At 39.7% G+C, this 23,725-nt stretch overlaps 1 protein-coding gene across 4 annotated transcripts in view; it reads left to right on the top strand.

The window, feature by feature from the left end:
• Positions 1-23,725, top strand: part of myripb (myosin VIIA and Rab interacting protein b) — a 102,535-nt gene that overhangs the window by 63,368 nt on the left and 15,442 nt on the right. For 2 of the 4 annotated variants that reach the window (XR_015106526.1, XM_086151193.1), the window contains exons 4-5: positions 10,545-10,681; positions 23,412-23,495. Coding sequence is in view for 3 of the 4 variants with exons in the window: in XM_086151193.1 (XP_086007319.1) it covers positions 10,545-10,681; positions 23,412-23,495 (221 nt within the window). In the remaining variant the exon portion in view is untranslated. Of the gene's footprint in view, positions 1-10,044; positions 10,682-23,411; positions 23,496-23,725 lie in introns of those variants that run through there. The other 2 variants (XM_086151194.1, XM_086151195.1) reach the window with 2 other exon arrangements.

Genomic DNA, 23,725 nt, shown 5'->3' with positions numbered 1-23,725 from the left:
CTACAAATGCTTGTTAGAGCTTCTTTTTCATAATTATGTCAAATATATGTAAAAGAAAAAGGGGATTCTTCATCCCCCAAATTTCAACATGAGGTGCAGTATCTAAATCATCTGCAGCCCACGGTCTCAGGCACATAATGTGTCTAGTGTTCAAAATAATACTCCATAATTTAATATTTTTATTATTCCTGCATCCCTGTGTGCAAAGGAAGCTACGTGCTAACATTGGAATGGTTTTTGTGTATCAGTCACACTTTTTCCAGCATTTTTAAGATAACAAAACTCACTGGCTGAAAATTGAACTAAGTATGAGAGTATGAGACCGTTCTGGAAATAAAAAGGTTTGGGACAAAGTAGAAGGCAAAGGGGGATCTTTTACATGATCTTATGGGATTTTTGTGATCAACTGCCTTTTCAATCACCATCTGTTTCCGTTGCCAAAAAAAGATGGACAGATTAATAAGTGGGAGGAGATAAATGTGGGAATGTGTGTGGACATCTGGTTTGTTTGTATTTGTCTATATGGGTTTAGTTTGTGATTTGTGCACCATTTAATAATTCATTGTCACGATTCTCGCACTGCCTGTCTGCCAGACTGAGAGGGGAGAGTGGAGCATGCACTGTGTCATCATCTGGCAGCCCAAGGTTTGGTCACATTTGCTGTTAGCTCAGTGAGATAACACAGGAAGAGAAAAGGAATACTGATGTCATGAGTGCAATGAGCAGAAAAATCATAAATAGTAAACATTTTTGCTGGTCAGGCAGCACTTTGAGGTCTGGCAGTGTGACAGATGGGTTCCCAAAGTCCAGGCCAGTGCTCCTGGGGCTTCCACAAGACACAAATGAAGATGAACTTAAAAGGAGCAACCCTGAGTTGAAAATTAAATAACCTTTTCTTGATTCTCTGGTAAAGAATATAGTTTCTGATCTATCTTCAAATCTGCTGGGGCTGCCCTAGGACCTGTCAGTGCACTCAGGGAAGGACAATGTGCTGCAGGGGTACCTCAGAATAACCTCCGTGGTTGCTCAGGATGATGTGGTTGTGTACGCCTTGTTGCATTAAGACCTCCAGCAGGCCCTGGGACCGTTTGCGGCCAACATTCCAAGCCTGACATCTGGCCCACCAGCACTGGCGAGTGACCAAAACATTGAGACCATCGACAAAAGTTGCTGAAATAGGGCTTTGCACGAGGGCTGGAAAGAGGAGCTTAGACTTCTGCAGGGAGCTTGGAGGAGAGCTGCTCTGCCTTTGCAAGGAAAAGAGTTAACTAAAGGGGTTCCGGCATCTGCTCAGGATGCGGCTTGGATGCGTTTCATTAGAGGTGTTTAGAGCGCATCCAACTTGCAGAAGGACCGTGGTTGATGCGGAACACACTGAAGAGATTATGTAAACCTCATCTATTTTTCTTCCCCTTGCACTGAATTGCAATGGCACCTTTTAAAACTGATTATATATAACTTACACCATAACCCAAATAATAGCTTGAATTGCATCTCCTCAAAAATGCAATTACAAGCTTGGTAACAGAAACCCTATATGAAACAGTGAGCCCAAACAGCTAGCCTGGTTTTCTATTTATTCATTCATTAATTTGTCTATCTAATACCTTTCTATATTGCAAATGAAACACCAAACCTTTATCTGATCTAAGGTCTATACTGGCAGGTCAGTGATTTCACTTAATGTAATATTATTGAATATTTATTTGCTTCAACTGCCAAATACTCAGATTAGATTTAGCTGAAACTGTCAGAAGTATATTAAGATTTTTCAAATCCTTCCATTGAAGTCTGACCATCAGACTGTAATCAGAATCAGAATCAGAGAAACTTTATTTGAACCAGAGGCCCCATCAGGGCACAAGGGGTAGCATAGCAACTTAGAGCAGATAACCTACAGCTGTAGGTATATAGAATGAAGGTAAAACAACAATAAAGTGAAAATAAAGGGGAAAATAGAGAGAAGTGACTTCAACAACTTTAAATAACTGTTCATCTTTGCAAAAGGCAGACGACAAAAACTGTACATTTGTGCGATGGTTTCTGTATTCATGCAATAGATATAACACAACTGGCACTACATTTTGGGGGTCTCAATGGAAGTGTCAAAGGAAGATACATTGAGTCAATCAAAAAATTCCAGATACTACATGCAAGACAATCTAAAAAAAAGAATCAAGGAGCTGCCTAAAAAAAACCTATTTGAAATCATGTTTGGACACAGTGGCTCATTCAGGGTTGAGTTTACATATTCTTCTTGTTTGTACACAGGTTTCCTCTTGTTTCTCTGGTTTTCTCCCAGAGTCCAAAACCATGCAATGAGTCAATGGACATATCTAAATTGCCTTTAAGTGTGACTTGTCGTATGTCTCTAAAAGCTATCGCCTGGAGCATGATCCAAGTTTAACACTGACTCCTGCCCCATATTGCACGGACGCGTTCCAGCCTCCCCCCCTACCAGGATAAGCAATCTAGACTAAATCACTTCAGAAACAGTAGAGGACATTGAGGGTCAAAAGTGTTTGGTACCCTCACGTAGGGGTTTGTGTTTCCACACTTATGAGCTTTGACCTCATTCTGAAATATAAAATGATTTTCCCAGTTTATACAATTTTAAAAGAAGTATGGCTGCATCCTTTGTCAGGACTACCAACTGGCCTTAGCTGCTGAGTTTAATGATTCTAGTATGGGAGTTTTGTTTGGCCACAGCTAGAACAACACTATTAGCCCATTCGCCATCATCCGCAAACCCTCAAATATTTGGCCCTTTAAAATTTACCTTCTGATCTGGTTCCATGGGGTTACAGTTGCTGTCCGTCTGTAATTGCATGTGGCCGTACTGCTGTGTAGCTTTTACCTCCAGGCCAAAACTTGCGTGATGGTGTTGGGAGTATGCAAATTCGCATTTTGAGTCATTTCTTATTTCTATGACAGACAGCTATTTTTTTTCAGTGACTCCTCACTTCACGCTTAATTGTTCCCCGGTACTCATTTGATAAGAGCTGATAAAGTTTGTTCTTTGTGTAAAATTCATTTCTTTGTGTAATAAAAACTTTATTCACTATCGCACATCAAACCCTGTTAAAGGTTTCAGGCTCTACATTAGAAATGCATGCGCATCTGTGTCTGTGTGTGTCTGCAGCCAACCGCCTGAACACACACGGGGTCTCTTACATGTTCAAATTTCAAACTGTGCATATGCACAAATTAAATTTGCAGATGAGACACCAGTGAACAGTGAATGAATAAATCAAATTACTTCCTTATAGAGCCATACAAGAGCAAGCAGGTGCGTCCGTCAGATAAACATCGGTATTTTGGCAGCAAAGATGGCCGTTTAATCCGCTTTTCCAACTGTGGCATTCGTAGTAGCAACCGCATGTACAACAGTTTGTGTAAAAATGCTGTTCATTTACCCTTTTTCTCGCTGCACATTTTGCACTTATCCTCACGGCATGACAGACATTTGTACACCTATTTGCCGGGTTGTGCAACCAGAGGGACGCATGAAAGGAGCAATCAGGGGAAACACACAGTCGACAGGCAAGTAGACTGAGAACAGAGCGGAAAACACTGACAGGGAGAAGAGAAGCTGTTCCTGAAGTTATTTGATTGGTGTTTTGCATCTAATTTGATGGGAAATAATGACAAAATGAGGGCAATAAGACTTCTGCTCAGCCATTTGTTGGTTTCCCGACTGTTTTTCCGTTTTTGCTGCCCGACCTGCAGTGATAGAAAAGTTGTAGAATGTTGCCCTGGAGTGACAGCTACACTGCATGCCGAGAAAGAAATACTTTTGGTTTTTCAGATGCAAATCGTCTTATTCAAACAATAATCCACACTCAAGTGATTGGTTTTCGGTTCCTGTCGACCCTTTGTTGCCAAGAAGGGTGAATTGAACACAAAGCACAATACTTTGTACTTTGTTTGGTCACATAAAACGGATCGCTACATTGAATATTAGTGTGGTTCGTATTTGCATAGCGAGGGGGGAAACCAGACCGGATAAGAAGAGTCAGTCAGGAAATGTGAAGACATATTTCAATGCTGCTTGAAGTTGTTCACCTGTGATCAAATAACTAATCAGAATGTGTTTGCTTCAGGTCAGCCAACAAATATATGACAGTTTTGCATCGTGCCCTTGAGCCAATTGGACGGCGGGTTTGAACTTTTGCATTTAAGTTCTGTTCCTGTGGTTTCTTTCTTCTTTATTCACAGTGTCAGCTCTTTATATGAGGTAGACACCCTCCTCAAATGTCAGCAAATGTCATTAGAAGCTGTTCTGGAATGAAAGACATTCCTTTAGCTATTTGGTCATCTTTGGTAAAAAGGACTAAACACACATTCACATAAAGATCATAAATATGTTACTAAAGCCAAATCATTTAGCCTTCTCCCCCTACTTTTCAATCGGTGAGTCATTCCCATGCAGACTTGCTTTGAAAAGAACTTCTAATATCTGTCAGAGCAAATGTGCCCAAATATAATATTAATCTTTTTTTTCTCAACACCTACATACCTGCGCCACTTTTCCATCCCCACTGCTCCCATGTTTCGGCTGAGTCTCTAAGTGACGCTGTGTATGGAACCCTCTGTCATAAGGATATTTTTTACCTCTTGCACTTTGGCTTCTTGCAGTTTTAGTTTGCCACTCCCCTGTTTGTCCTGTTTGCCCACTCAAAATGATTTCATGTCTGGGTTTCATTCTATTTTCTTGCAAAGAAATCCTTTCTGTATTGGTTTCAGTAGATCAGTTGGTTACTCATTAGCTTCTGTGCTCACAGGATCAGCTTATTAAACCCTTGATTTCATGAGGACTCGTGCTATGCTGTGCAAAAAGGAATAGTTTTTAAAAGCTTGTGGATTCATTGTGTAATCTGTAAAATCCTGTTATTTCAGTGGATTTTCATTTCCTGGCTGAGGTGTATGTGGACAATAAGAGGATAAAACCAGGATTCTCACCTAGCAGTGACCTAAAAGAAAATAGTTTTTCATTTGAATTTAATTAACTGGACAGCCACTGTATATATTTTGACAGACACTTCAATTTGTGATTTCCTCCCCTCCTCTCCAACCAGATCGACTCATCGTGAATTTGACTTCTCTAATACTCGTCAGATGATGGAAGCTTCAGATTTCATCATCCAGAAAGAATAACAAGACTGAGAAAGGTCTGATGGACTAGTGTGAAGTATAACCGCAGGCTATTGTGCCCCCAAAATCCCATGTGGAGCTCTGGCTGTTCAGATGCAGAGAGCAGATTATCTCGCTTTCCCATATGCTTTATACATCAGCTCTGAAAAAATACACAACACAGCTGAGGGGGGTTTCTCTCAATGCTTTAAAAAAATAACAACACCCATTTCTGATGTCAGAGTGAACCCTCTGACACAAAATCACCCAGACGCAGACCACAAACCCTAGCGGGACATCTTGACAGCTTTCCCCAGAGCACGTCTACCTGAAAGAAGATGGCTGGTATGATATGACACTATACTGCGTGCTTGTTTTTCTACTTCATGCTTGTGTTTCATTTGTATATAGATGGATAATTTATTTAATGTTTAATTTCAAACAGTCATAGTTAATCTCCTCATTTCATGGGAAAATTGGAGACTAATCGTAAACAAAGCAAAATATAAAAATCATCAGTACCGACTACTGAATATGTTATGAATATATTAAATATCTCTCACCATATTAGCCTAGAAAGAGTGTATTCCTGCAAAGGCCATGCAGATACCCAAAGGAATCCTAGTTTTTTAAAGACAACACGAGTATTTTTAAAATGAAATGATAAAGTAAAATTTGTCATGAATAGTACATTGTACGAGGTACCAAATCCCTCTTTCCCCAAGCACAAGACATTTTACAAGTGGTGATGCATGAACATGCAGATCGTTGGGTTTCAAAGTCATGGTCATGCCTGGAAGCAAAAAGAAAATCTTCCAACACACTGCAGTATTTTATAGCTAGATAAATTTCATTCAACTCACCAGCATCCAGATACCATTTTAGAGTGGATGACGGTCCGCAGCAAAAGCGAGGTATGAAAATGTTGACGTACTGTTTGGATTGAAGGGATTTGATTGTTGCCGTTCCTCTGTGGTCCCTGACAACCTTAGGTCAGTTTAAACAGTAAAGTAGTCAGTAAATGATGTTGGGTCTCTGTGCGCCTCTTCTATAATGCAACATTTTGAGGGCATTGCTACCTATGCCCCTTACACAATCCCTCCCTGTCTGTTAAATTAATCATGACATGGGTGAATCGAGGCCTCTGCTCCTGCCCTTTTATGTAATAGTACATGACTGGTAAAAACCAAGAACTCCGATGGTGTAGGTTATCCCCGCTTGTCTAAATCTCACACACCATCTTCAGGAGTGGAATGGAAGGCATAATGCATGTTTACTGTTTGTGCTGTGGTTTCTGGGGTTGCTCCACACCAAACTCCACCAACAAGTTGCTGTTGTGGACAGGAGAAAACACACCAAAGGCATATTTAGTAACTTGATAAAACACAACTAAGATAAACCTTCTCGATTGATTATTTCAAGGAATTACAGTGATTTAATAATTTGCTTAAAATTCTGTAAAACTCCGACTCATGACTACTCTGTTTAGGTTTTATGCTTTGCAGTTTAAGGTCTCAAAAGTAAAAGATTGTGAGTGGTGATGATCTGCTCCTAAAGTTTGACTTTTTAAAAGTTGCTGTAGGTAAATGCAAAGTAAAAGTACCTGCTGTAGCTGCTCAAGATGCTTGTGATATTGTTTTTTTCTATCATTTTTTTTTCCCCACACTTCTCCAAATGGATGTACATTGATCCACTTTAGATGTCGCTTTTTATCGTATAAGTTATATGGATATATTTGAAGTGCTCTTATTCTTTGCACTGTGTTTCTTTTATAATAATTATAACTTATAATATTTGTTTAAATTATTTCATATAGTACATTTCATTTCATCTATATGTCTGTTCTTTTTACTTTTCACTTTTTACATTTGTGAATTGTGATCAGAACACCATGGTAAGTTGACCAGCTACACCTTAGAAAGGTTATGTGCTGCTGCTGCTCCTGCAGTGAGGGACTTGTTTTTCTTCCCTCTGCAAACCAGACGCTGTTTAAAATCAACCTGACACGGTGGTGTGGTTCCTGCCAGGTTTGCTGAAAATGTCATAGTCGTTTCAGCAGGTCACCCACAGCCTTGTCCTTTGTCCTTCGGCCTGTCCTGCCAACCCTGAATACATTTTAAAGGAGCCTTTTTTATTGCTACCGAGAAGGAACCAAGGTTGAAGAGGAATATGTGCAATGAATATACGCAGTGGTTTTTCTCCAGGCTGTCCGGCTTCCTCCCACCGTCCAAAAACATGCTGTAGATTCATACGAGACCCCAAAGTGTGAGCCCTTGAACAGCTGTGTGTATCATTATGACGTGTTTTGTATGTCTTTATATGTGAACCTGTGATTGGCTGGTCCAGGTTAAAGCCTACCTCTCGCCCAATGACAGTGCAGGATAAGTAGTATAGAAAATTAAAGAATGAATATGCACTCACAAGTAATCTTCTTTACAAAATGTAAAAATTACATAATTCATGGTGGATACTTTTAATATTTTTTATTGATACAGGGAAAAAAAATGGAGCAGGAACGCCAATAATTCTTATTTTGAGCAAAATTTCCTCAGAGTTCTCATAACAAAAGATGAATCACGATTAAATCCCCTTACTTTGTTCCACTTTGTTAATTGTCCCCAGTCAAACACTTTGGGGAACTGTTTAGGGAACACATTTCTTTCAAAGAGCAGGCACAGGTAGAGGCAAGACAGAATTTGTTTTAGTAAGGAAGAGCAAAGCTGTCCATGTCCTATTAATGGCTTGAATTGAACACTACAAAGATGATACGTGTTTCATTTATTGGAGTGCAAAGATTAAATCCCTGATTTAAATCAGCATACTGCAGGTATTTAGCCCGCTTGTACAACAGATGGCAAGCAAAGACATGAAAAGCCATTCCATCTTTGATTGGGATCCTGGCAGCACTGCTGCCTCAGGTGGCCTTAAGGTCCGGAAGTTTCCCGGTATGTTCCTTTTACTTTCCCAACATTTTGCGTAAAACTGACTTTTTGTGCATGCAAAAACAAGATTGCTCTGAATATTTTAACCCCCCTCAGAGGTAGCTCATTAAGCCCACAAACCCACCATGACATCAAACTCAGTGATCTAACCCTTAAACTGTTATCACATTTTTATCTTATTTGAGTCTTTTAACATGAGAGTCATTCAGAGGAGAAAAGTATTAGATGTTTGTAGTCTCCTTTTTTCCTCTTTTGTTCTTTCCACTGCCCTTTGCCAGCCACTTTGGTCGGAGCTGAACCAATTTTTTCAAAGGCTCAGAAATGTTATTGCGATAAGATTCCTTTAACACGAGAGGTTGCGAAGTTACATACTTTTACTTCAATATACAGTATGTTTCTTTACGTTTTATGAAGCTTTGTGAATCGATGCTTTAAAGATTGAAGGGCAAGAGGAGCATGAAGATTATAAGAGCACATACAGTATATCTATATATTTCTTCATATAGAACAGGGGTGTCAAACTCAAATACACAGTGGGCCAAAATTCAAAATTGGGATAAGGTCGCTGGCCCCCATTGCTATTTATTGAAAAATATCTTCTTCCAGATATAGCAATGAACCTTTTCATATGGATCCAAACAAGTTTTGCTTAAAAAATAAACATGGAACAAGCAGAGCTTAATACTATACAATATATAACTTAATATTGCACACATGCAAAATCCTGTTTTCTGCCTAAGTAGCAGGATGCCAGTATTAGCATTAGGTCGCTATGACAACTGTCAACAGAGGAGAGGGCATTTATGGGTCCTGTTGTGATTTTCGTGCCAAAACTCCGGCAGAAAATTCTGGGATTTGTTGAATTAGCTGTACATGCACTGTCGACTATACCGGCGGGCCAGCTCTAATAGTCATTTGGTATGGCTTTGCAGTCCAAATATAATTACAGTGCGGGCCAAATTTAGCCCGCGGGCCAGAGTTTGAAGCCTGTGGTATGGAATATGATTACGTATGTCACCATTCCCTTGGTCACCACGTATCGATGCCATTTGCATTACTGATGTTTGTGAAGGCATCTCACTGCTCTTTCCCAGAGTATATTTTATATACTATATTTTATATTTTATATATTTTTACTCACCCACTGGCAGATAAAAGGAGATTGGACTCCTCACTGGAGTTCAGCCGCTACCATTAGAGGTTGACCCGTGGCATGAAATTAAGAAGCCTTTGCTCATTGAGCAGCCCAGCCGATAGAGGTAGAGGATAATAAATCCACTGGAAAAGAGGATAGGATTGGGGGAGGGTAGCCCACACAGCCTCAGGGGTACTCTGAATCCCTTTAATAGCAGGACTATTTTCTCCATCGTCTTGAACAGCCTTCATTTAGGAGAGGCATCAACAACTCACACACTAAAATACTCCCTCATGTACGGTGAGAACTCCAGTTCTTGGCTCAATCTGTCATTCATGCTATTTGAGGGGTTGGATGGGAAGCCACTGTAACAAAGAGGGCTTCTAAGGACTTTTAAGCCTTGGTGGATCTCGGGCTAAACAATGCAGAGGGTAATATTCAATATATCCAATATCGGCCCCATGAAAGGAAATGAATTTGGCTCTCGGCCTCGGGCTTACCATGAACACAGAATTAATTTTGTACACCACACAAGTATTTTCATTGCTATAACATATTCTTTAGTTTCCTTAAAAGCCAGACTTTTAAGGCCAGTATTCAAAGTGGGGACTATTCAGTCGAGAATTTGATGTCCTTGTGAAATATATACTGCTGCAGGAGCATGACAGAGACAAAGTCATTTGACAACATCTTCCCAACAGTGTTATTCATGTAGGAATCACTCGCATGTAAAAAGCAAAAGGGGAGAGCGGGTGGGACTGCAAGATTAAATACACAGTTGGGAGTGTGTCATGCAATCCGTCGCAGTGCTGGTGCAAGGGGAGCGCTTTTTTTTTTTTTTTTTTTTTTTAAAGAGCTTTTCATAACAACTCCATTATTACTGCTTATGTAATGATCTGTTTGACTATTTGGCAATTAAAAAAATAGGGAAAGCTTCTTAAAGCAATGGTCAATACAGCTCTCTCACACACACACATCAACAGAGATGCCGACGGGGAAAGGGAAAAGATGGAGAAATATTTGTTGCTTTTGAACTTTGAAGCAATGTGGACTGACAGCCAGGGGGAACCTGTTGTCATCATGTTGTCAATACACTGTCATGTTCTGTTAAAATAATGGGTTTCTGAGGCTCCCTATAACTGGAGCTCAAATCTAGCAGATGTCTTGGCTGGGTAAAAAAAAAATCCTGGTAGCATTATAATATAATCTGATTCCTGACAGTTTGTCCATCTGTCTGTTCTTTTCTCGTTCTTCCTTACGTTTTTCTTTCTTTCTTTCTTTCTTTCTTTCTTTCTTTCTTTCTTTCTTTTTTTCTCTGTCTTTCTTCCCCGTAGGATTTTGCGAACGCAGTCGCTTGAATGGTATTACAACAATGTGAAGAGCCGCTTCAAAAGGTTTGGCAGTGCCAAGGTTTTGAAGACTCTGTACAGGAAGCACATTCTCGAGAGAGGGGTGCTCTCCGATCTCCCAGGTAACGTCGTCTTCTCCATACACTCGCCGTGAAACCCCTCTCACTACAGTTTGTTTTCCAATTTTGGCCAATGACGAAACACCCTTGCTTTCGTTTCTCAGTTCAACATCAGATTTAAGTGCAAGCCTGCTCATTTGTCAATAGGCTGCTCTGATCTCTCACAGTTTATTTCATTTTATTACATCCAGTTTATACTGAATTGAAGATTTATATTAGAAAAGACCGTCGCTGTTGCCCGTGCTTTCATACTTGTTTGTACTCTATGTGTCGGTATGGTGATAATTTCCCCGCAGATATGGACCAACGTTAAATCCCCGCAGAGACTCAAGCTACTTTGGCTTCTCGGTGAATCGTTGCCATGTTGGACAGCAGCAGGACAGCTTTTCCCCGCCATTGTTCCTCGCTTCAAGATAACATTGTTTTGCCCTGGCTGCAATATGATCGGTTTGTTCCCGTGGCTGACTACAGGGCATTATTTCAAACCCCTGTACACAGGATTAAATGGATGAAGAGAACTTGGGGAGGATAAATCAGGTCAGACCCGAGTGCATGAGGTTATGTTGAGGGGAATGTTTAGGAATTCACAACTGAGGGATGTTTGTTGACAGTGATTTATGTCGAAGGACTGGAGTATATGGACATCCTTGGTAAAAGAGCAAGGGACAGATCACACAACTCATGATGCAAGGCATTCATTTTCGATCTCTTGTGTTTATTTCGATTGACAGATTTTTTTGCCATGCAAGAAAAGGAAGCTCATATGTGATCCATAAATACGTTGTTGGAAAAAAAACTTGTTTCTTAAGAACACTTTCGATCCAATGGCTTCCCTTCAGATCTGCATCGTCATTTTGCAATAAGGCAGCATTGCCAACGCTACACATAAAGACACCAAAAATGTCCATATCCATACGCCTGCAGATATCTCTGAAAAATGGGGAGCAAAATAGCTCACTCATGAAAAACTCCAGATTACATGAATATGCAAAAAAGAACATGAATTAAACAAGTATAAATGCTGAATAGAAGGTGTCTCCAACTTTACTATCAGTTCTGTTAACAGTGTGTCGGGGCCTGGGGGGCCTGAGGTCCCTGCATCACATTTGTGTCTAATGAATATGGTAGTGATTCATAAATGTTTGTGATGTCAAAAATGCTACCTTACCACCATGGCCCTGAACGCAAACACATTATTAGCAAAAGACTGATATCTTACAGAGGTTAAATGGATTTTGACGTAACATGTTACAGGTTTTGCCTCCGAAAGGTAGGAGGGCTAAATTGTTGACTAGAGGAGATTCACTACCCAGCTACAGTCAGGAGCTATCTTTTATGATCCCTAATAATAATATAAACAACCCAGGGTGGCATGTGTCCTTGGACAATCATATATTTTTCATACCATGGCTACTGCTGTCTTCATCAAATAACAATAATCAATTCAAACCTGAGCTTTTTCTGCCTCTCGGCATCTCCTATTTGCTATTTCATGTCAAGCAGGACTCTGCTTTCCTCCATGTTTTTCAGGACAATTCTCAACTCTCTTACATAATCCTCGGACAAGTGAGGATTATGGGACTCAGACATTAACCCACCTCACATGAGCCCACCAGATTATGTATGCGGCCTCCATTCCTTAATGATAAACTGTTGTGTTTTGTTGAGTGTAGGGGCCCTTAATGCTGCATTTAGTACATGGAAATTGGTTTGACAGCGAGGCATTATTTTCCCTGGCTCGTGATAATATGCTCCCATGGATATTGTTCTTTTATTTGTTGTTGTTTTTTCGTGTTTTCTTCAGTCTGTCCTTTCACTGAAATGCCCGGGCCCTTCATGTGAGTGGATATTGGATTGAAGTGAAATAATGAAGCAGAACTGCAGTGGCAGATGCTATATTGATTTTAATAAAAGTGGGTTTCATGTTATTTGCTCTGGAGGACAAGCTGTTTCAGAGTGAGAGTTTACAATAATGTATTCGAAAACTTCTGCGCTTTTCTTTATATTGCATGACCTTAAGACAATCCAATGCCACACTATCATGCTTGGTCTCCTTTGCACTGGCAAGAAGAACTTTAATTATTTAGTTTTATGCAGAAAACACACCCAGCCTCTGTAATTGTCCCCTCACATCACGCAAATAGCAAAGCAGCTACAAGAACGCCAGACAAGCTCATCCATATTTGAAATGTACATCACCTTCTTTCATTGTTTTATGTTTCATTTCTTTAGTCATCACCTATGAGTCTAATGAAATAAATTATGTGCCTGCATGAAAAAGTCAGTTAACATGAAAGATGTGTTTTACATTCAAGGAGAAACATAAGAAGAGATTTGTACTTTCATGTCAGTCCTCACTCGCAGAGAAAGATGATAACCATAGTTTGACCTGCAAGAGTTACATAGATTCAACACGTGTGCACGTGTGTTAGAGGAATGTCCATTATCCCTTTTCAATATAAGATTTTGAACAATCAGTTATTCCATTTGTAGGTTGCTGACTCGGATTGTAAGCACAGTAAATTTTTAGTTAAATGCAATAAATGCAGATTTAATGTAGCGTGAGACAGCAAATTAACAGCTACCTGTATATGATTAATTAATGATTAATCAGTATGCTAGAAATTATAGCTTTTCACATTCATGAAGGGTTCTCTAAGTACATGTAATATACTCTAAAATATGCTTTAAGTACAATGATAGCTATTCCCACAATCTGGTATGAGCCTATATTTGTGTGTGCACAAAATAATGTATCCAAATTATTTGTAGATTTAGATTTTGTACTGTTTGTTAATAAAGCCATATTAAATATAGGGAAAATTGGCTACATCCATGTGAGAGAAAACCTTTACCTACATGATACTGCATTAAGCCTCATCACTCAGTAAGTTGTCTAATATATGTTTTTTGCAAACCCCAAATATTTGTAATTTTCATTGTCTCTGAAACTAAAATATGGCTCAACAAAGCCTTGCCCTTTAGTACAAAATCACAGACAATGTAGTTTGTTTAGAGGACACCAGGCTTGTCAACATGCGTCTCAAGTCTTGAAACATAAAAACCATGGTCCGAAATGAAAGGAACTACAATATTTCGCAATATTGTCCAAAATTTCATGTGAAAAAGGCTACGGTTCAACTTTTAAGACAGTAAAGTCTGGTGTGTCTGATTTAGAGCTGCTTTTAATCAATTATTTATTCGTTTCAATGTCAAATGAGTCAAATATGAAATGATTAATGATTGATGACTAGTTATAAATATTTACAATCCATGGATCACTTGGTCCCACATATTAGCAGACAGAAATGTTAACAAAACATTCTACTCTTACTTCTTTGATGAAGAATCTCTTATAAATATATTTTTTTAGGTTATTATTATTAACTGTAAAGACTGGCAGGAAAGGGTAAGAAAAAGAAATATGTGATTTATATATGAATAATTAATCGATTTCAGTGCTTGCATCAAACAAAAAAAAAAACATGTCTTGCCGATTAGGCCGATTAGGGAAAAAAAACATGAGGACAAGTGCCTTGTTATTTGAAGTAATGGTCCGGCATGTTTGCCAACGTCCTTGTATGCTTTCTGTCGGGTCTTTAAACATTGATCAGTACCCTTTTTATCATTTTCAATTGAATATCAGACTATTTCTCACAGTCACTGGGTGCTAGAAAGCACAAAGTCGTCCGAGAGCCGAGAGCTGTGTGTACGTTCAAAGTGAACCAAATCCTGCTGAATTTGCTGGACAAACTCCAAGAGACATCAAGAGTTCAGGCGAGAAATGATGACACAGAAGCTCCCCCCAACCACCAATATGTAAGTTTTATATGTAGTTTTTTTTTTTTCCTACGGAGCAAAGAAATATAACATATGTTTGATCTTGTTTCCTTTGGAGAGAGTGAGGCCGGCTAAACTCTTTTCTGAATTATGCAAACCTACAGCTACCGACTGCTGTCAGTTGCTCTCTGTTAAACTTAGCGACTTGAAAGGGGCATTGATTTTCTCTTCCAAATCTCAGCAACAAAGCAGGCCTTATTTCCCCAAAATGTCAAACAATTCCTAGGAAAAGTTCAAACTAGGACACACACACTTCTTCTTTGTTAGTTGCTTTTATTTCCCAAATAGGCTAAGGCTCCGTTTCTCTCTAAAATTCATTATGTTGATAACATCTCATGATTGACGAGGAACGCACTGGATAATACTAACATTCATTTAATAGCTTCAGCACGTATCTTTTTCTGCCTCATCTTCCTTCTTTGTTGTCTGGCTTTAGCGTCATAAACTTTGTGATGAAACACAGTGCGTTGAGTCCTTTAGGAAGTATTGGAAGAGAGACTGATGATTTCCGTTACAGGGAAATCTTGTTTCATTTTAAACAGAGGGATTACGGTTGTCCCACTTTTTGCCTGCCTTTTGTGTTTGTAGTTGCATTCCCATGTATGTCTGCGGGAGGCCTCATATCTAGAAAGATATTAGTGACTAGAAATATCAAAATGTGTTACCTTCGTCGAACATGGCATTTTCGCTGATGAGAAGATAGAGACATGAATGGGGGCTTTTCAGAAGCGCGACCATGTTTTCCCCCTGATGATATATTTTTCCTTGCATGTGTGTCTTCATTATGTTTGCCGTTAATTCAAAGTGAACAATTACATGAAACCATTGAAGTGATGGACTTTACAATCTTGGGTTTTTGCAAGTCTTTTTACAAAACAGAACTAAATACTTATGTTTTCCTTTTGACTCTATACCATTCCATCCCGAGCTGGATGCAAATGTTGATAAAATAAGCTTTTAAGGAGAAAATCTCTGTGCTGCTAAACGGGAGGTATTATGGCTACAATGCAATTGCTGGCGATAAATTTCTGGACAGCGAGTTGCTCTGGTCAGATTCTGGCAGGAAAGGAAATATATGTATTAATTTTCTGATTCTTCTCAAGTCACTGCCAAGCAATGACATTTCACGTTGGCTGAAGAATCACAGTACGTGGAAACTGCCTGTTGATCCAGGCCTTTTTATTGATGATGATTATTAGGCTCTAAGCCAAGATAAGCTGCCGACTGTTGAGGAACTGGACAGAGGCAACCACTACACGGTCAGCTGAGTGTCCTGGGGGGATCCTGTGGAGGAGGGGCAGTATCAAATAAACACCGTATGATGCTCTGGACACAATTCTGATGTTAAAAACTGTTAAAAAATATAAAAAAAAAAAAGAAAAAGCCACCGATTTCCCAAAAATGTAAAAACTTAACCGTCACGGTTGACTATGACACAACTCTACATCAGAATCACCATCAAATATTCATTCATGCATCATTCAAAGTACTGTTTGGGCTTAATGTGTTCGACTCCCCAAAACCTTTGTCAGATCAATTCATTCTTTATGCCTTGGGTTCCATTTAAAATTGAATTAGTCGAATGCAATGAGTGTGGGATGCAGGAATGGTCTGACTTGACAACTGAATTACAGTGAAATGTTGATTAATGTAATAGTTTGGTCAGCCACGTTGGTCCTGCAGTTTCCCTACGTCAAGAGAGCTTTAGAAAAGGTTTTACAAACAAAACCTGAGCCTTGAAGCCCTTCAAGCATTCAGAGGCCTGTTTTTGGATCCGCTGGTTGCGTTCTTTGAGCTGAAAGAGTGGTGACTCAGAGTATTGTGCAATATATCTATTGGGATTGGAGGGCAGAATGTTAAACAGAAGCCCAGAGCTACTGCTGTCGAAAAGCAAACAGCCCCAGCGTTGAGGAGGCTGTGATGAAATGAAACCCGCTCTGTTTGTGTGGAGTTTGGACAAATGTCTGCTTGTTGGCATTCATGGACATATGAATCCAGAATGAAAAGGGCATTCTGAAATTTTAACCTTCATCATGTTTACCGGGCCGTGTGAAGCTTACATCCATGGCTGTCTGAATTATTTTCCTTTCTTTTGCAACAAGTCGATCCCTGCAAAAGCGTATTTTTAATGTGGTATCTGATTGGTATGTTTTGTCTTCTGGGGTTCATGCATGAATTCTACTGCTCCCAAGAAAGTCCCATAACTTCTCATGAGTTTGCAGTGAGAAACAAAAAAAAAAACACAGTTTGCCTGTCTGAGCTCAGCCACGCGTACTGAGTCACACAAGGCACAACTTTTTTGAGGGGGACATGATTTAGTCACATTGGATTCGTGATCACCGCCACCGAGGAAGACCATATTACACCTCACCAAATTTCCTGCTAAAATAATCTGCAGACGCATCGTCATACTTCCTGTAAACAGTTCCTTTGGGAAAACAGTCCAAGCTTTCATAGGTGTGTAGGTGTGCAGATACCGTAACGGGAGCTCCATGACGCGGATCAGGAAATTAATGAACATGATGAACATGACTAACTGTATCACGTGTAGGTAAATACAACTTGTTTCTCATTTTGTCCCTCATTTTGCTTTCTACCATCATAATTTCCAACTTTAAGACAGTGGGTGGCGCAGTGATTAGCACTGCAGCCTCGCAGCAAGAAGTTTCTCAGTTCAAGTCCTGACCTGGGGCCTTTTTGTGTGGAGTTTCTACGTTCTCCTCATGTCTGTGTGGGTTCTCGGTTCTCCAGTTTCCTCCCAAAGTCCAAAAACATGTAGTCTTTCTTCCTGAATATGTGATAGGGGGAATAGACAGTGAGTTATATGGGGCAGGTTTCAGGTAGTAGTCTTAGAACTGGACAATCCTGGTTTGATTCCCAAGCTCTTCTCAGCCTGTCCAAGTGTTGTGGAGCAAGACACTGAGTCCCTTAACATGGTTCATCCATGGTGGGTTAAATGCATTGGTTTTTTTGCCGATACTACTATGCATATATAACTGAATGCGACTAAGTAAAGAATTTTTTTTTTTAGAGACACGTTTGCTTGTGGGACAATTCTTTGCTTTGTGAACATGAGTACCACCCTTATGGTTGGTCATAAACTCATGGGAGTCTCCAAACTTTGCTGTGTTGTCTTTGAGTTTCTTGACAGATTGCGTTTACACTGAGATTAAAGATGAGGAAAACTCCCGAGGAAAAGTGAAGGATGAACTGAGTACAAAGCTTGTTTACTTTCCTCAGCCCTCCCCTCTTGTTGTGATGTAAGCAGACATCCTGTCAGCTCAGCCGTTGTTCAGAGGATGTTGTTAATGAGGTGGTGTGGGCTGCCAGATGCCGCATTGTAATTGAAAGGGAACCGTCTGGACTTCTGTTCCTCCTTCTGCTGCTGTTGGCACTTGAGGAACGTTTTTTTCAGTGGAGCTTTACTGGTTCATTTATCCACTGTCAACCGTCCCTCCTCCCTTTCATCCAACCACTTATCTTCTCTTCATGATGCTTAACTTAATATCCTTGCTGTGTGTGAAAACTTGAAATTTTGCAAAAAAAAAAAAAAAAAAAAGAAATTACTGCTCCTTCGAGTATACAGATAACCTCATTTACTTTTAATAACACACACAAAAGTTGTGACACTGAAGTATCAACTAATCACATTAACACTGTGATTAAACTGACTGTAGCACGAACATGTTAGGCTACTCTTTGAAGGAAATCAAAAAGACTGCTATTTTTTTCGCATGTTAGCACAGATATTGATTACAGATGCCACCCCCAGCAGCCAATAAAGTCACCTCCCACCCCTTCCACTTTTGCCCTAAGGACAGGGGAGGTCACAAACGGGAAAAGATAACCTCTACGGAAGGAAAACGAAATCCAGAGGGGGTCTTCTAGCACAGAAAGTCAAAAGCAATAGCACAAGCAGGGACACAGCACTTTTTTTCAAGTAATACCCCTATCATATTTGTTCAGTAATTAAAGTTGTCAGTGACAAAATGCATTTGTGTGTCATTAAGGGACAAAACATATTGGCCACCTTAACGTTTTTAATTCAGTACTCTTGAGGCAACTTTTTAATTTATTCTCCAACCTCTCTCTCTCTCTCTCTCTCTCTCTCTCTCTCTCTCTCTCTCTCTCTCTCTCTCTCTCTCTCTCTCTCTCTCTCTCTCTCTCTCTCTCACTCTCACACACACACACACACACACACACACACATACTAAAGAATACAGCTGTATCAAGGATGCAAGACACGTGCGCACTACTTAGACACCCCTGCATCCAGGCCAATGCCATCATCAGTGCAGTTACTATGACAATATCGAATGATTTCCTCCTCCACTCCCCGGAGCCGCGGTGTGACAAACAGTGAACAACAAAGATGAGATAATGGACTCAGGGAGGAAAATAAGGAAGTTAGATATGAGGATGGGGTGGTCACCCAAAGTCTGTACAATGACAAGGCATTGATATCCCTGCCGAAATAAGACAAGCATCTATCTGTTGTGTACAGCCACACATGCTGTCAGACATGTCATATGTGTGCATGCGTATGGTATATCAAATGTCATGGATTGATAGCTGTCATGGAAAGAGAGAGGATCCACCAGAATAAACTGTGCACTTTGTGCACTCATGCATTGAACAAATGGCGAATTGAACAAAGCTCAGCCTGTGAACAAAACGAACAAATTGGCTCAGGAAAAGAGTTTTCAGGCTAATTTTGAAAGCGGCCTGCAAACAGGCCCTCGGTGCACGAACACACAAGCAAACAAACTTGTGGCTTTCCACCATTTGGGGTTGTAGCATAGCGGCAGTCATGCGTGGCACTTAGTGTTGTTTACATCATTCCTCTTTGCGTTCTCCTCTCTATAAGCTTTTTGTGCTTTTTGCATTAAATTAGTCCTTATTATGGCTTCCAAGAAAGTGAAAAGTGCTAGTTGTGTGGTGTTAAGAAGTCTGAGCATATAACAGTAGATCTGAAAAAAGAAATAACTAAATGTGAGATTGGTGTTCATCTTCAACATGCCAAGTTAACCATCTATACGATCCTTAAAATCTAAGATACGCAAAATGTGGCCGATGTGGCTAAAGGAGTGACTATGTAAAAGACAGTTTTAAAAAAGTACGTCATTGGGGCTGGAGAGCGAATCAATGGGATTTACATTAATTTCAATGGGGAAAATTTATTTGGTTCGGGATCAGAGTCAAAGAACTAATTCAATTTGTTGGCCGAGGTGCCGCCATCGTTAGTCTGAATTTTAAAAGTTATGCTATTGCATCATACTCTAGGATATATTATTTCTTTACTCCAAAGCCAGATTTATATCAGATAGCAGACACTGAGCTACTGCCTACCACTATTTCTGATCATGCATCTGTATTATCGAAATGGGAAATAGGACAAAGACCAACAACTAAATACTGGAGGCTTAATTCATCTATTCTTAATGGAGGCTGGGTTTAATTCATTGGAGGTTTAAATTATCTCTTCTGAATGATAAAGAATTCTTCTAGTTCATCAGAGAAGAATTTAAAAAAGGATCTAGACATCAGTACCTCACCGGACACCAATCCCCTGATACTGTGGGACTGTGCCAAGGCATATACAGTATAAGAGGCCGTATTATTATTATTAAGAGAGAGGAGTGCCAGACAGTGAGAATATAAACATAAACAATCTGAAACAATTAAGGTTACCAATGACTGAATTACAACTCGTAGACAACAAAACAGCTTACTATTGGATAAAATTGAGGGAAGCTTAAGATTTACTAACCAAAAATAATATGAATATGGAAACAGGGCAAGCAAACTGTTGGGACAAGCAACAATCTTCCAACATAGTAAAGAAAAGAAAATCACAAGTAAATATTGTCACAAAACCAAATGAAATAGTAGAGGTGTTTGCAGGGCTTTACAAACCATTGTATAAGAATGCATGGAGACATGAAGGGCTGATGCAGAACTCGCAGAACACTTAAAAAGCATAAAACTAACTGAACTGACAGACTCAACAGCTAAGGAGTTAGATAAGCAAATTGGGGGACTGGAAATTAAGCAAGTGATTTTATCACTCAAGAATAACAAAAGTCCAGGTCCAAATAGATATGTCAATGAATTTTATAAAAACTTCAAAGACCTGCTCGCATCCCAGTTACTAAATGCATACAGATATGCCCTAGATTCTAAAACTATGGCACCATCTTGGACTGAGGCAACAATAGCTGTATTTCATAAATAAGATAATTACCCAAATCGTACACCCTGATCAAACACATTTTATCACTGGATGGTCTTATGTAAATCATGTACGATGCCAATAAAACATAATATCTCATCAAAAAGATATGAAATCAGTCAATAATCGTATCTATGGATGCACAGAAACCATTTGATCGGGTATCATGGCAAAATTTATTTCAAACACTAAAACGATTTAGATTTGGTCCTAATTTCATAAATTGGATTTAAACACTATATTCATCCCCACAAGCAGCCGTTAAGGTTATTGGATACAGATCAGAGAGATTTACACTGGAACGAGGATGCAGATAAGGCTGCTTGTTATCACCCCTGCTGTTTGCTGTCAGTATTGAGCCGCTGGCCCAGCTCATTAGCGACAACAATAACATAAAAGGAATTATAATAAATCAAGAAGAAAACATTTTGCTGTACGCAGATGATGTTTTACTTTATTTAAAAGAGCCCAGCTCAACGATCCCATATCTAAAAGGAGCTCATCTCTAGTTATGGGTATTATTCTGGATATAAGGTAAATGTAGATAAAATGGAGGCTATAGATGTAGATGATCTGGTCTCAGAAACCATTGAGCTACAGAGTAGATTCAAATGGCATTAAAGAAGCAAAGAAGCCATTAAATATTAAATGTAGAGAAAAACTAAATAAAAATTGATAAAAAAAAAAAGTTTTGCTATAATACGATGCCGCCATAAAATGGTGGTCATGCTGCAGAAATACAACCTTTCATGCGTAAATGTAATTTCAGGATTCATTCATTATACACTGACTGCTTGTGTGCAGCATTTGCTGAGACTGTTTGAATAATTTTGCCACAGCTTTTGTGTAATAAATTTTCTGAAGGGCTATACATCTTAAAGTGTGTTTGTTTGTATATGTGTGTGTGTGTGTGTGTGTGTGTATATGTGTGTGTGTGTGTGAGTGAGTGAGTGAGAGTTCCACTTATGATGTGGCTCACTTTCTCTCACACTGGTCCCTTTCTGTTGACATTGTCCCAAGCTGTTGTAGGTAATTTACCCACCCATTGTCCCTCTCCACACTGCCAGAAACAATAATTCAGGTCTAACCAAGCGAGAACAGAATGCACCTTAAATCAGGGTGAGACAACTGTAGGAGTGAAGGTTGGACAGAGTGTTTCATGGTCCAGAGACTTGTTGCACCATGCCGTGTCTGGAAGGTTAGAACAATAAATGGAGATACGATACACACTATTCAAAATAAAGCACCACACTTTTGGGTGACTATGAGGGTTGATGATTGTAGGCAATTCTTCTCCGGTTCTGTACTAAAGTATTTACGAGCAGCACTTCATATAGCATGAAGTCTAGGCATGGGTTTTACTCACATTGACATTTGAGCAAAGGAGAAATGCCACCTCCTTTTATTTGGGCGTATGTCAATCATCTAAAGGATGTGGTGATATAAAGCCTGTGTGAAAGTGAATGGCTTTTATTTGGACTATATTTTATTCAGGTGTGCACACTTGTGGGAGTTGTCATCCTAGTCAACATTGTGGTGCAGAATAAGATAGTGTTTGATATCTTTTTTTTTTTTTCTTTTGTTTTCTGACTGTGTTACAGTTTTCCATGGCAGACATCCCAGGTTGTTTGAGTCCTTGATGGTAGATTCAAACAAAACCACCCACGATAGTAGACCGACCGCGCGTTCAGCCAGATTCGGCGGCCAGTCCGACAGTAGCACGACTGTTGACAAGATGATTGGCTGAGGTGAAGAGACGTGCCAAGGATTGGACTCAAGGAGTTTGGCTTTGTTTGTGTTTTGTCAGCAGGAGAGGCCTTGGAGCAAAGCCCAGGTTTATGGCAGGGGGTTGTGATTGGTTTATTTTGGCTCTGGTTGTTGAATCTCTGAGAGGATGGGAATGATGTGAGCAAGAGGGGAATTGGAATCAGCAGATTTAGGTATAAGATATATATGTATTTGAAGCTTTTTGAGTCCAAATATTGACCTCACTTGCATTCTTGTCCTGTAGTTTCATATAACTGCGTTTAAATGGGCTGACAAAAAGGCCACAATAAATGGAAACCATGGGATACATATCTAATATGAGCTAATGGGCCACGGAGGGGTATATGAGGTTTTGAAGATGAGGGGGATGTTGTCATACCCCTCTCTGTGTTTTCCCATCTTAACTTCGCTCACATTCCCTCCCTCAGGTTTTTAAAGAGGGCTGCCAGTGAATTCTAATGTCAATTTAGCTTTATTTCTACTATGGCTGCCGATGGTTTTTTGGACGTGTTTTGAAATAAGCAGCGCCGAAGCCTTTTGAGACTCTCCCTTCACCAGCAGTAGCAAGAAGCTGCTACGTGGTATCGATTGAATTGTTCAGAGGTTGAATAGAATTATGAGATATTCTTTTTTTTTCCAAGGGCACAATAGCGAAAGGCATGGAAAAGAACAATAGGAAATGACTGACAGGATGACAAAATTGCACTGGGAATACATTTGATAAGAGTACAAGAGGATGGAAATGCTCATTTTGTAAGCTACTTATAAAGTGGCGAAAGTGCAGAGAAAAATGTGCTACATTATCATATGGTATGATATGAGGAGAGTATTTGTACTTCTGTCACAGCCGTCAGATTGAAGCATTTCATTGTTTTGTTTTATTTTTTTTCCCAGAAAGCAGCGCTCATGAAGGAAGCACCGGCAACGACAACGATGGCAGCATCTGCGGCAGTGATTCCTTCTACAAACAGAGCGAAGGTGAGAGACAACATCGTGGACCAGAACGTATTTTTAGGCGAGTCAGATAATTAATTTCAACCATTTTTTCAACCAAGTTTGCATTTTTGTGTGGGTTTTTTGTGATCATTTAATCCCCTATCCATTGCATATAAAGACAGATGTTTCTTGCTCCTTGCCTATCAAAGAGACTATTCTGTAAAAGGTCAGAAACCACATCAGAGAAGGGTGGCATCCTCAGATGCAAATAT

Source organism: Fistularia commersonii, chromosome 8, assembly GCF_037954325.1.
Source record: "Fistularia commersonii isolate RoL2024-O1a breed Wild chromosome 8, RoL_Fcom_v1.0, whole genome shotgun sequence".
Taxonomy (NCBI): domain Eukaryota; kingdom Metazoa; phylum Chordata; class Actinopteri; order Syngnathiformes; family Fistulariidae; genus Fistularia; species Fistularia commersonii.
This window is presented reverse-complemented; position numbering and strand designations above follow the sequence as displayed.